This window comes from Tachysurus vachellii, chromosome 11 (assembly GCF_030014155.1).
Source record: "Tachysurus vachellii isolate PV-2020 chromosome 11, HZAU_Pvac_v1, whole genome shotgun sequence".
In the NCBI taxonomy this organism is placed as follows: domain Eukaryota; kingdom Metazoa; phylum Chordata; class Actinopteri; order Siluriformes; family Bagridae; genus Tachysurus; species Tachysurus vachellii.
In genome coordinates, this window is record NC_083470.1 from 26,468,600 (window position 1) to 26,482,462 (window position 13,863).

The following is a 13,863-nucleotide window of genomic DNA, read 5'->3' on the forward strand; positions in this document are numbered from 1 at the left end:
ATCGGTGTCTTTCTCTGATTCAGGAGTATCGGTGTCTTTGTCTTTCTCTGATTCAGGAGTATCGGTGTCTTTGTCTTTCTCAGATTCAGGAGCATCGGTGTCTTTCTCTGATTCAGGAGTATCGGTGTCTTTGTCTTTCTCAGATTCAGGAGTATCGGTGTCTTTCTCGGATTCAGGAGTATCGGTGTCTTTGTCTTTCTCGGATTCAGGAGTATCGGTGTCTTTCTCTGATTCAGGAGTATCGGCGTCTTTCTCGGATTCAGGAGTATCGGTGTCTTTCTCTGATTCAGGAGTATCGGTGTCTTTCTCTGATTCAGGAGTATCGGTGTCTTTGTCTTTCTCGGATTCAGGAGCATCGGTGTCTTTTTCGGATTCAGGAGTATCGGTGTCTTTCTCTGATTCAGGAGTATCGGTGTCTTTCTCTGATTCAGGAGTATCGGTGTCTTTCTCTGATTCAGGAGTATCTTTTTCTTTCTCAGATTCAGGAGTATCAGTGTCTTTGTCTTTCTCGGATTCAGGAGTATCTTTGTCTTTCTCGGATTCAGGAGTATCGGTGTCTTTGTCTTTCTCTGATTCAGGAGTGTCAGTGTCTTTGTCTTTCTCTGATTCAGGAGCATCGTTGTCTTTGTCTTTCTCAGATTCAGGAGTATCTGTGTCTTTGTCTTTCTCGGATTCAGGAGCATCGGTGTCTTTCTCTGATTCAGGAGTATCGGTGTCTTTGTCTTTCTCTGATTCAGGAGCATCGGTGTCTTTCTCTGATTCAGGAGTATCTGTGTCTTTCTCTGATTCAGGAGTATCAGTGTCTTTGTCTTTCTCGGAATCAGGAGTATCAGTGTCTTTGTCTTTCTCGGATTCAGGAGTATCGGTGTCTGTGTCTTTCTCTGATTCAGGAGTATCGGTGTCTTTGTCTTTCTCCGATTCAGGAGTATCGGTGTCTTTCTCGGATTCAGGAGTATCGGTGTCTTTGTCTTTCTCGGATTCAGGAGTATCGGTGTCTGTGTCTTTCTCTGATTCAGGAGTATCAGTGTCTTTGTCTTTCTCCGATTCAGGAGTATCAGTGTCTTTCTCGGATTCAGGAGTATCGGTGTCTTTGTCTTTCTCGGATTCAGGAATATCGGTGTCTTTCTCGGATTCAGGAATATCGGTGTCTGTGTCTTTCTCTGATTCAGGAGTATCGGTGTCTTTCTCTGATTCAGGAGTATCGGTGTCTTTGTCTTTCTCGGATTCAGGAGTATCGGTGTCTTTTTCTTTCTCAGATTCAGGAGTATCGGTGTCTTTGTCTTTCTCTGATTCAGGAGCATCGATGTCTTTCTCTGATTCAGGAGTATCGGTGTCTTTCTCTAATTCAGGAGTATCGGTGTCTTTGTCTTTCTCGAATTCAGGACTATCGGTGTCTTTGTCTTTCTCGGATTCAGGAGTATCTTTGTCTTTCTCGGATTCAGAAGTATCGGTGTCTTTGTCTTTCTCGGATTCAGGAGTATCGTTGTCTTTGTCTTTCTCGAATTCAGGAGTATCGGTGTCTTTGTCTTTCTCGGATTCAGGAGTATCGGTGTCTTTGTCTTTCTCTGATTCAGGAGTATCGGTGTCTTTGTCTTTCTCGGATTCAGGAGTATCGGTATCTTTGTCTTTCTCGGATTCAGGAGTATCTATGTCTTTGTCTTTCTTGGATTCAATAGTATTGGTGTCTTTGTCTTTCTTGGATTCAGGAGTATCTTTGTCTTTCTCGGATTCAGGAGTATCTGTGTCTTTGTCTTTCTCGGATTCAGGAGTATCAATGTCTTTGTCTTTCTCGAATTCAGGAGTATCGGTGTCTTTGTCTTTCTCGGATTCAGGAGTATCGGTGTCTTTGTCTTTCTCGGATTCAGGAGTATCGGTGTCTTTGTCTTTCTCAGATTCAGGAGCATCGGTGTCTTTCTCTGATTCAGGAGTATCGGTGTCTTCCTCTGATTCAGGAGTATCGGTGTCTTTCTCAGATTCAGGAGTATCGGTGTCTTTCTCGGATTCAGGAGTATCGGTGTCTTTGTCTTTCTCAGATTCAGGAGCATCGGTGTCTTTCTCTGATTCAGGAGTATCGGTGTCTTCCTCTGATTCAGGAGTATCGGTGTCTTTCTCAGATTCAGGAGTATCTGTGTCTTTGTCTTTCTCGGATTCAGGAGTATAGGTGTCTTTGTCTTTCTCGGATTCAGGAGTATCAGTGTCTTTGTCTTTCTTGGATTCAGGAGTACCGGTGTCTTTGTCTTTCTTGGATTCAGGAGTATCGGTGTCTTTGTCTTTCTTGGATTCAGGAGTATCTTTGTCTTTCTTGGATTCAGGAGTATCTTTGTCTTTCTCTGATTCAGGAGTATCGGTGTCTTTGTCTTTCTCTGATTCAGGAGCATCGGTGTCTTTCTCTGATTCAGGAGTATCGGTGTCTTCCTCTGATTCAGGAGCATCGGTGTCTTTGTCTTTCTCGGATTCAGGAGTATCGGTGTCTTTGTCTTTCTTGGATTCAGGAGTATCTTTGTCTTTCTTGGATTCAGAAGTATCGGTGTCTTTGTTTTTCTCAGATTCAGAAGTATCGGTGTCTTTGTCTTTCTCAGATTCAGAAGTATCGGTGTCTTTGTCTTTCTCGGATTCAGAAGTATCGGTGTCTTTGTTTTTCTCAGATTCAGAAGTATCTGTGTCTTTGTTTTTCTCAGATTCAGGAGTATAAGTGTCTTTGTCTTTCTCATATTGAGAAGTATTTGTGTCTTTGTCTTTCTCAAATTCAGAAGTATTTGTGTATTTGTCTATCTCATATTCAGAAGTATTTGTGTCTTTGTCGTTCTCAGATTCAGAAGTATTTGTGTCTTTGTCTTTCTCAGATTCAGAAGTATAAGTGTCTTTGTCTTTCTCAGATTCAGAAGTATTTGTGTATTTGTCTATCTCATATTGAGAAGTATTTGTGTCTTTGTCTTTCTCAGATTCAGAAGTATAAGTGTCTTTGTCTTTCTCATATTGAGAAGTATTTGTGTCTTTGTCTTTCTCATATTGAGAAGTATTTGTGTCTTTGTCTTTCTCATATTGAGAAGTATTTGTGTCTTTGTCTTTCTCAGATTCAGAAGTATTTGTGTATTTGTCTATCTCATATTGAGAAGTATTTGTGTCTTTGTCTTTCTCAGATTCAGAAGTATTTGTGTATTTGTCTATCTCATATTGAGAAGTATTTGTGTCTTTGTCTTTCTCAGATTCAGAAGTATAAGTGTCTTTGTCTTTCTCATATTGAGAAGTATTTGTGTCTTTGTCTTTCTCATATTGAGAAGTATTTGTGTCTTTGTCTTTCTCATATTGAGAAGTATTTGTGTATTTGTCTATCTCATATTGAGAAGTATTTGTGTCTTTGTCTTTCTCAGATTCAGAAGTATTTGTGTATTTGTCTATCTCATATTGAGAAGTATTTGTGTCTTTGTCTTTCTCAGATTCAGAAGTATAAGTGTCTTTGTCTTTCTCATATTGAGAAGTATTTGTGTCTTTGTCTTTCTCATATTGAGAAGTATTTGTGTCTTTGTCTTTCTCATATTGAGAAGTATTTGTGTCTTTGTCTATCTCATATTGAGAAGTATTTGTGTCTTTGTCTTTCTCAGATTCAGAAGTATAAGTGTATTTGTCTATCTCATATTGAGAAGTATTTGTGTCTTTGTCTTTCTCAGATTCAGAAGTATTTGTGTCTTTGTCTTTCTCATATTGAGAAGTATTTGTGTCTTTGTCTTTCTCAGATTCAGAAGTATTTGTGTATTTGTCGTTCTGAGATTCAGGAGTATTTGTGTCTTTGTCTTTCTCAGATTCAGAAGTATAAGTGTATTTGTCTATCTCATATTGAGAAGTATTTGTGTCTTTGTCTTTCTCAGATTCAGAAGTATTTGTGTCTTTGTCTATCTCATATTGAGAAGTATTTGTGTCTTTGTATTTCTCAGATTCAGAAGTATAAGTGTATTTGTCTATCTCATATTGAGAAGTATTTGTGTATTTGTCGTTCTCAGATTCAGAAGTATTTGTGTCTTTGTCTTTCTCAGATTCAGAAATATTTGTGTATTTGTCTTTCTCATATTGAGAAGTATTTGTGTATTTGTCTATCTCATATTGAGAAGTATTTGTGTCTTTGTCTTTCTCATATTGAGAAGTATTTGTGTCTTTGTCTTTCTCAGATTCAGAAGTATTTGTGTATTTGTCGTTCTCAGATTCAGGAGTATTTGTGTCTTTGTCTTTCTCAGATTCAGAAGTATAAGTGTATTTGTCTATCTCATATTGAGAAGTATTTGTGTCTTTGTCTTTCTCAGATTCAGAAGTATTTGTGTCTTTGTCTATCTCATATTGAGAAGTATTTGTGTCTTTGTATTTCTCAGATTCAGAAGTATTTGTGTATTTGTCGTTCTCAGATTCAGAAGTATTTGTGTCTTTGTCTTTCTCAGATTCAGAAGTATTTGTGTATTTGTCTTTCTCATATTGAGAAGTATTTGTGTATTTGTCTATCTCATATTGAGAAGTATTTGTGTATTTGTCTATCTCATATTGAGAAGTATTTGTGTCTTTGTCTTTCTCAGATTCAGAAGTATTTGTGTCTTTGTCTTTCTCAGATTCAGAAGTATTTGTGTCTTTGTCTTTCTCAGATTCAGAAGTATTTGTGTCTTTGTCTTTCTCGGATTGAGTATCCGAGTAAGTATTTGTCTCCTCGTCAGATTCAGATGTCTGTGTTTTTCTGTAAATACAGAGGAGCAGATATTAAAACATAATAAAACATATTTTTAAAAGTATCTAGTAGTAAGTATTTAAATATATGATTTGTTCAAGCATACAGTAGGAGATTTTGCTGGGGAAATTCAAATAAGCTCTAATAACCTGCTAAGTGCTATTGAGTTGAAATTTAATAGATTTCTGAAATAATCTGTAACTTTTACTGATGACCTTTGATCATTATTTAAAAAAACGACTCCTACTGGAAAACAAGGTGTGAAAATTATTTTCAGAACCGACAGTCAGATTAAGTTGTAATTTGGTGTTAGCTGCCTCGTTATCACCCTAGATCAGATTTCCTGTTATATTGTAAATAATATAACAATAAATAGATTTTTATTGTTTGGATGAATTACACCTCAACAGTATCTGATGTTTATATGGATGTAAATGCTTTAGCAAAAAATTTGCCATTATTAAACATTGTAGCCTGTGCAGTCCTGTTAAGTGAAAAACATGACATCGGACTGCAGAATGTTATAGAATCGCCGCAATAAAGAGTCTTAAAAAATCACTGACTCTTCTGCCTCTTTATCAGATTCAAGAGATGTGAGAAGACATTAAAGTACAGTTCAACATATAATCAGTCTCCGGATTAAGTCTGCATCATAATAAGGATTCAAAAATAGTTTTTCCTCAGATGTATGAGTTAATGCACTTCTTATATTTCATTCATTCATCAGAGAGAGGGGGGGAGAGAGAGAGAGGGAGGGAGAGAGAGAGAGAGAGAGAGAGAGAGAGAAACAGAGAGAGAGACGGGAGAGAGAGAGAGAGAGAGAGAGAGAGAGACAGAGAGAGGGGAGAGACAGACAGGGAGAGTGATTTATCTTCTACCGCTTATCCGAACTACCTCGGGTCACGGGGAGCCTGTGCCTATCTCAGGCGTCATCGGGCATCAAGGCAGGATACACCCTGGACAGAGTGCCAACCCATCGCAGGGCACACACACACTCTCATTCACTCACACACTCACACACTACGGACAATTTTCCAGAGATGCCAATCAACCTTCCATGCATGTCTTTGGACCGGGGGAGGAAACCGGAGTACCCGGAGGAAACCCCCGAGGCTCGGGGAGAACATGCAAACTCCACACACACAAGGTGGAGGTGGGAATCGAACCCCCAACCCTGGAGGTGTGAGGCGAACGTGCTAACCACTAAGCCACCGTGACCCCCACTTCTTATATTTTACGTTCGTATTTTGGAAGTGCAGTAATAATGAAATTCTTTAACCATAGAAATGCAACTGCAGGTTTAAATCCTCAATTTAATGTTAAATCTTCACCGCTATACTGTACGTATGTGGAACTGTAGAACAAATCACCACATGTATGAGGACAAAAGCACACTGAGGACTCACAGAGTTTGAAATCAAAACCTGATAACATGTTTAAATAGAACTCCATTTAATAACGTGTCTAATGATTGCTTTGAATTATTATTCACATCATATTAACCTGAAACAAATATCTTAGCAATCATTTTTTAATCCTATCCATTTGGGTGTAAAAACTAGTTAATGGAGGTAATGGAACATTATTTAGTCATGTGATATCAATGTACACAACAAATTAAGAGTTAAAAGCTTCTTGAAAAAGCCTTGTGTTTTAGTTTATGCAGTAAATGTGGGTCTAAAGAATTATTTAATGAAGCTTTACAAACTTAATAAAATGTTAATTATTTTTAGGACAATGTTTTTCTTAATCGGTTCATTATTCAACTCTGATTAATTCTCATTAATTCTCAAGATTTCAGCACTAAAGTTTTTTTCTGTTATAAAAATCTGAAGAAAATCTGAGAAATGTTAAAGGATCTTACTTGTGTTTGATGGTCGCCTGTATGATGGTGCATGAAAAAAGTAAAAGAAGGATGAACGTTACTCTAGAAGGACCCATCCTGGAGCAGAATCGAGCACGATCACACCAGGTTAGACGATCTCCGAGCGCTCGGGGTAGTTATTAACCTTCGCTCCACCCGAATATGTTTCCAGTTTCCTTAGCGGTGTGTTTAGTGAGCACCACCTTCTTGTATCGCTTCTTCTGCCCTTGAACTGTATGTTCACATCACATGCCTCAGCTTATCTGTCTAATTTTACTTATCATTAGTGTTTATTTGAGAAAAAGGACTAACAGCTTTACAGAGGAATGTAAAACACGGATAAACGGTTGTTGTTTTTTTTTACAAATCAAATCAAATATCACAGAATATCTTTAATTATGGCACAAACACAAGCATTTCGGTTCTAATTCTGTGTTATAATAGCGTACAGATATTTGACGTCATGCCTGCTGTTATTGCTCATTTATTAGCAATATTGAGCTGAAATTTGGTCGAGTGATACCGTGAACGTGTTCATGTCTCGAGGTGACTGTATGGACGATAGCGTGTAGAACTTATACAACTTTGTGAACAGAATGAAACGAGTTACTTCCTTTAACAATTCTCCTTTATCAGATTTGGTTGCCAGTTTATCTTAAGTGTCAGTGAGCAGAACACAAATATACTACACCACTGAAGATATGCATTAAGTTCTTGTCACACTGAGGGTCATCTTGTACCCTTCTCTTCCTACTTGTAGGACAAACAGTCCTCAAGAACAGAGAGAGTGAAAGAGAGACTTGAATTTCGATTATTTTCTTTTACAAACACAAGAAATGTCTTCTTAGTCTTTGAAAATGTCTTGGATATAATAGATCAGAATAGTGAAGGCCTGCTGTATATATGTGGCTAATACATGTGTCACAGAGCAGCACTGGAGCTGTGAAGGTTCTCTGAGCTCGTACGTGACCATGATGGAGTGATATGTAAGAATAACATCCATTCACTTATCTTCAGTACGTGCTTTGTACTGGTCGGTGTGATGGTGGAACTGGAACGTGTTCTGTTATACAGCTGGAGGAAACACACACTGAGAAGGTCTGATGGTTTTAACAGTGTTTATTAGCTGATTGTTTTTGCCTTGTAAGGAAAGTTAAAAGGGAAAAATATGACAAATCATTGGCAAAAAATCAAGAATTACAGTTTTTACTCCATCCTTAGACACAAAAACATGTATAAGGAGAATGCTGGATCTGTTTCTGAGGTAAAATCATGGAAAACCTTTATTTTTGTGTTAATTAACTTGTATTTGCTTTAATCTGTTGTGAAATTGTCTTGATGCACCATGAGGTCTGAGTAAGGATAAAAACGGTGAGGATTCAAGGCCTTAATAACACACGGCTGATTCTTTTTCAATAACATCTTCCTCAGTAAACCCAAACACAGCAGTGTAAACGTGCAGATATCAGTCACGCTCTGTGGCTTTAAACCTGTTTTGATCATTTTTAAGATGACGTGAAGAATTTCACAGATCGAATGTCAAAAATTGTAAAGAAAAAAAATAGTTTTATGAAGTGACATTATGTCTGTAACAGAATGTAAAATTGCCATAAAGCGAGTTCAAGGGGACGACGATCTCTTGCTGTTGCTCTTCTCAGATCCCAATCAGACTCTCACTGAAATGGACACGGTGAGAAGTAATCAGTTACAGCCATGTCACCTAGAGAAGGAGGAAATAAAACAGAAATCATGCCTTAGGTCATTGATTCTGACAGAAAACACACCACAGGTACAGTGTGAGCTCTGTGTGTAAAAGCTAAGTGAAGACAGGATAAAAAATGTAAAAATAAATAAATAAAATGACACATACTGGTCTCGTAGTAATCGTAAACCTTCACGACGGCCGGTTTCAAGTGATTCACTAAATCAACCTCCGTGATGGTGAGAGTGTACGTTTTCTCCTGTCCCTTTGTCAGCTGAAACAAACAGAGATCTTAAACAAAATGAATCATTCTGTTTTGTTTAAATTAATAATTCTGTTCTGTTGATATGAATCATTCTGTTCTGTTTAAATGAATCATTCTGTTCTGTTTAAATAAATCATTCTGTTCTGTTGATATGAATCATTCTGTTCTGTTTAAATGAATCATTCTGTTCTGTTTAAATAAATCATTCTGTTCTGTTGATATGAATCACTCTGTTCTGTTTAAATGAATCATTCTGTTCTGTCGATATGAATCACTCTGATCTGTTTAAATGAATCATTCTGTTCTGTCGATATGAATCATTCTGTTTTGTTTAAATGAATCATTCTGTTCTGTCGATATGAATCATTCTGTTTTGTTTAAATGAATCATTCTGTTCTGTTGATATGAATCACTCTGTTCTGTTTAAATGAATCATTCTGTTCTGTCGATATGAATCATTCTGTTTTGTTTAAATGAATCATTCTGTTCTGTTGATATGAATCACTCTGTTCTGTTTAAATGAATCATTCTCTTCTGTTGATATGAATCATTCTGTTTTGTTTAAATGAATCATTCTGTTCTGTTGATAAGAATCACTCTGTTCTGTTTAAATGAATCATTCACTTCTGTTAATATGAATCACTCTGTTTTGTTTAAATGAATCATTCTCTTCTGTTGATATGAATTATTCTGTTCTGTTGATATGAATCATTCTGTTTTGTTTAAATGAATCATTTAGTAACAATGCTGTAACAATTATTTTAACAATCCCTGTATATTCTATATTGATGTGTGTTCTTACTCCATCCAGGTAGATAATGACGTTGCCCTCGATTTGATCCACACGTTTTACAGCTCCGTCAGCCAACTGGAAAAAACAATGGAAAAAAAAAACAACTGGTTCAACAATATGATAAACGGTGAATGAGCAGATGTTGTGAAATATGAATGAAAAGTTCTGTACAACTGAAGATTATCCTTCTGTTACCATGACAACATCTTTTACCCTACAACGAATAAGTTTTTAATAAATATTTTTATAAATATTTTTTTAAAAATGTTTTTAGTTATAAATATTTAGATCTGTAAGTATGCTTATTAACGGTTTACGTTACTTTGGATTCGCCGTTCACGAGTGCTACAGATGTCACGTCTGCCTCGAATCCCGAAAGAGGTTTGACTTCGATGACCACCATGTTGGTGTTCGGTCGTTTACCGTTGTACCTAAAATTAAAAGAACATTAATTACTCACACTTTTCATATGTGATTAAAAGATCACCAATCGTAGTGCTTTTCTGAAAGATTCTGATAAAAATAACATTTAATGCTATTTAGTGATATTCTGATTACGTTCATTATTAAAGGATGTGTTTGAGTTTATCTGAGTCTAATAAATCACAGCTGACCATTAGGTTTAACACATAACAGCTTTTTCATTATTTTGTAATAGCTTCTGTTTATTTATTATTTTTATGTTGCAGTAGAACTCACATGACAGTTACGGTCACTTCTAGAGACGGATTTGGGACCCTGCAGTTTCCAGATGCTGAAGCCAAGATGCTGAATGAAGAGTTGTCGGGTGGAGGAGGGATGTTGTAGCTCAAAGTGAACTGGAAAAAACAACTCTAACTATTAGCACAAATCCACCCAAACTGACCTGCTGAGAACCTGCGTAATTAATAACGGAGCTGATGTGAGTGAGTAACATGATGATCTACAGACCTGCACGTACACACAGCCTTTCCCTTCTGCTTTAACGTCGTAATCACCAAGAACCTCCTGCAGCTCACGCTCCTGATACAGCAGTCTGTTACTCTGATTGATGGTGAACGAGTTAATCTGCCCTGATGGTGATGTTATAGTAACATTTACAGATCCTGCTGGACTGTAGGTGGCGTAGCTGTACTTTGCCAGAGCCTGAAGAGCCACGACAGTGTCCTAGATGATGGAAAAGAATATAAAGAGAACAAATTTAACCCTTTCAAGGATGGTGTCCATGGTTGTCATCCAAGGTCTTATATAAATATAAAAAGAAATGTTATATACACCATAATTTAGATTTTTTTCCCAATCCAACATTGCTGGCTGTGATAAATGCAGACATTTCTGAAATGACATTATTTTCTACATTTTCCACAAAATTTGGACGCAACGTTCTGAACAGAGAGTGAGCTGTAATCCTGACAGTTTAGTCGCTCACCTTGTTTAGTGTTTAATGTGAAGGATTTGTACCTGTGTAGACGCGAAGCCTCCGAAGGAGTTCTGCTGCTGTGAAAGCCAGCGGACGATACTGATGCTGTAACCCAGACCAAACCCGGGCAGCTCAGGTCCAGACATCAGAGCCAGAAGCACATACGAGGTCATCTCCACCTCTAAAGAGTCCGTCACTGATCCAGTGCTCGATCTGCTCCAGTGACGTCCACCACCTGATGGAGCAATACTGAAGTTATTGCAAAGTAAAATTATGTCCATTAAGAACCTTCCTTTGCAAACACACACCAATCAACACCAACAACACATAAAATATTATTAAGGAAAGAATCCACAACAAAATCATCCGTAATGAAGGATCCGCAGTTTAAAATAAGGACTTAAGGCTCCGCTGGTCTCTTTGTGAATATTGTTTGATTGATGGTATTTTTACAGATCCGTGGTCAAGCCTGAACTACTCATGTACAACCTCATAATGCTTATTTCAATAAATAGATGTTTGACCATCAAACCTGAGACTATGGCCACTGCATTCAGGCCTGAGATGAGTGTGTTCCTCATCCCGTGATCTCCAGCCAGGGTGAAGGTGTAGAAGAGGAGAGCCTTGGTGTAGGTGGAGTTCACCTGAGTGAACGCGTTCCTCAGGCATGTAAGACCGTTATTCACCACAGGATCCTGACATACACAGATTATCACACAAAGAATGATGTTTTAAAGCAGGATGTTGTAAGTTCCAGGATGTTACCTGACTCTATTATATGATACAAATCATTATCTAACTCTCTAAATGTCTACATCACACCAGCATGCATTGTTCTGCACAATGCCTTGATTTCAGACCAGACAGCAAAGAGAACTCATACATGAGCCTGGGGCAGAAACACACAGCAGACATGGACAAAATATTACTGAGAGAAATCCTTCTAATGAATGGCATTATGTGTAGAATAAGCAGGCCAGAGCCTGAAGACTAAACTAACCAATGAGCTCTTTTCAGTACATCTGATCACTGATCAGTTCCCAGTGAATCTCCACAGTGACAATCTGTCATCTAACAGTAAACTGTTAAACTGTTACAATTTACATCAAAATTAAACAAAATCTATGTGGTCATGTTAGAAGAACCATCTAACGTGATGGAACCATCTAATCATCTACACCATCTGTAATTATCTGAATAAGATGATAGAAATAATTTACTGACTGTTACGGTGTAGTTGAGTTCCAGCATTGCAGCTGTGATGTACGCTGTGAGGGTCACCTCATCATTCACTCCTCCCTGAGAGAGAGAGAGAGAGAGAGAGAGAGAGAGAGAGAGAGAGACAGGGAGAGAGAGAGACAGGGAGAGAGAGAGAGAGAGACAGGGAGAGAGAGAGAGACAGGGAGAGAGAGAGACAGGGAGAGAGAGAGGGGGGCAGAGAGGGAGAGAGAGAGAGAGAGAGAGAGAGAGAGAGAGGGAGAGAGAGAGGGAGAGAGAGAGAGAGAGAGAGAGAGAGAGGGAGAGAGAGAGAGAGAGAGAGAGAGAGAGAGAGAGAGAGAGGGAGAGAGAGAGAGACAGAGAGAGAGAGGGGGGGGCAGAGAGGGAGAGAGAGAGAGAGAGAGAGAGAGAGGGAGAGAGAGAGAGAGAGAGAGAGAGAGGGAGAGAGAGAGAGAGAGAGAGAGAGGAAGGGAGAGAGAGAGAGAGAGAGAGAGAGAGAGAGAGAGAGACAGAGAGGGAGAGAGAGAGACAGAGAGAGAGAGAGGGAGAGAGAGAGAGAGAGAGAGAGAGAGAGAGAGAGAGAGAGAGAGAGAGAGAGAGAGAGAGAGAGAGAGAGAGAGAGAGAGAGAGAGAGAGAGAGAGAGAGAGAGAGAGAGAGAGAGAGAGAGAGAGAGAGAGAGAGAGAGAGAGAGAGAGAGAGAGAGAGAGAGAGAGAGAGAGAGAGAGAGAGAGAGAGAGAGAGAGAGAGAGAGAGAGAGAGGGAGGGAGAGAGAGAGAGAGAGAGAGAGAGAGAGACAGAGAGAGACAGAGAGAGACAGAGAGGGAGAGGGAGAGAGAGAGAGAGAGAGAGAGAGAGAGAGAGACAGACAGAGAGAGAGAGACAGGGAGAGAGAGAGACAGACAGATTGAGAGAGAGAGAGAGAGAGAGAGAGAGAGAGAGAGAGAGAGAGAGAGAGAGAGAGCGGGAGAGAGAGAGAGAGACAGAGAGAGACAGAGAGAGACAGAGAGGGAGAGGGAGAGAGAGAGAGAGAGAGAGAGAGAGAGAGAGAGAGAGAGAGAGAGAGAGACAGACAGAGAGAGAGAGACAGGGAGAGAGAGAGACAGACAGATTGAGAGAGAGAGAGAGAGAGAGAGAGAGAGAGAGACAGATTGAGAGAGAGAGAGACAGACAGAGAGAGAGAGACAGGGAGAGAGAGAGAGAGAGAGAGACAGATTGAGAGAGAGAGAGTGATTGGTCAGATGGTGATTATTAATCTTGAGGACAGCAGCACTGACTGTAACACAGCTGCGAAACACAGGTTTATATTAATGCACTTCTTCTAATATGTGGATGTTTAGGCAGCTAACAGTAACTGTGCTTCATCACAGCTCTCTTTATTACTGTCCTCTAACAGAACATGGTATCAGACTCAGTCTGGTGTCCTGACCTTCATGTCCAGATGGAAGAGTTGTCCCACTGAGGCAAAGCATCCGTTAGCCTGCTGCTGTTGACCGAGCCAGGACTTCGCCTGGTCCACAAACACCTGATCTATGAAGATGTACCTCTTCGCATTTCCGAAAGACTTCATCACGAACGCCGTCAGCCTGAGAACACAAACATGATCATATCTGTAGTCTGAAATAAAAAGTCTTTATCTAGGAAGTTAAAGTGGAAGCTCTGTAACTTATTGACCTTTCCTGAGACTCACCATGTGTTTCCTGATGCGTCGCTCATCCCAAAAGCGCTGTAAGATCCATCAGTGTGTTTGTAGGTCAGCTCTCTCTGGTATCCTGTGTAGGAGACGAGACACACAGAGTTACTGTCTTAACTACTAGTTACGTCTCTACCAGATAGTGATGGGAAGTTCGGTTCTTTTCTGCGAACCGGTTCTTTCGGACAGTTCGTTTCAATGAACCAGTTCAATAATCCAGTTCACA

General features: G+C 39.1%; 2 protein-coding genes across 2 annotated transcripts in view; both read right to left on the reverse strand.

The window, feature by feature from the left end:
* The window catches only part of LOC132854231 (alpha-2-macroglobulin-like protein 1), a 29,825-nt gene extending 22,523 nt beyond the window's left edge, over nucleotides 1-7,302 (reverse strand). The window contains exons 1-2 of the mRNA XM_060882523.1: nucleotides 7,293-7,302; nucleotides 180-3,098 (exon numbers count right to left, since the gene is read on the reverse strand). Coding sequence (XP_060738506.1) covers nucleotides 180-3,098; nucleotides 7,293-7,302 — 2,929 coding nt within the window. The remainder of the gene's footprint in view (nucleotides 1-179; nucleotides 3,099-7,292) is intronic.
* An 881-nt stretch (nucleotides 7,303-8,183) lies between these two features.
* Nucleotides 8,184-13,863, reverse strand: part of LOC132854232 (alpha-2-macroglobulin-like protein 1) — a 32,610-nt gene continuing 26,930 nt past the window's right edge. The window contains exons 29-39 of the mRNA XM_060882524.1: nucleotides 13,635-13,716; nucleotides 13,374-13,530; nucleotides 11,953-12,027; nucleotides 11,261-11,423; nucleotides 10,770-10,963; nucleotides 10,260-10,475; nucleotides 10,029-10,147; nucleotides 9,652-9,760; nucleotides 9,339-9,404; nucleotides 8,440-8,545; nucleotides 8,184-8,289 (exon numbers count right to left, since the gene is read on the reverse strand). Coding sequence (XP_060738507.1) covers nucleotides 8,243-8,289; nucleotides 8,440-8,545; nucleotides 9,339-9,404; nucleotides 9,652-9,760; nucleotides 10,029-10,147; nucleotides 10,260-10,475; nucleotides 10,770-10,963; nucleotides 11,261-11,423; nucleotides 11,953-12,027; nucleotides 13,374-13,530; nucleotides 13,635-13,716 — 1,334 coding nt within the window. The 3' untranslated portion in view covers nucleotides 8,184-8,242. The remainder of the gene's footprint in view (nucleotides 8,290-8,439; nucleotides 8,546-9,338; nucleotides 9,405-9,651; nucleotides 9,761-10,028; nucleotides 10,148-10,259; nucleotides 10,476-10,769; nucleotides 10,964-11,260; nucleotides 11,424-11,952; nucleotides 12,028-13,373; nucleotides 13,531-13,634; nucleotides 13,717-13,863) is intronic.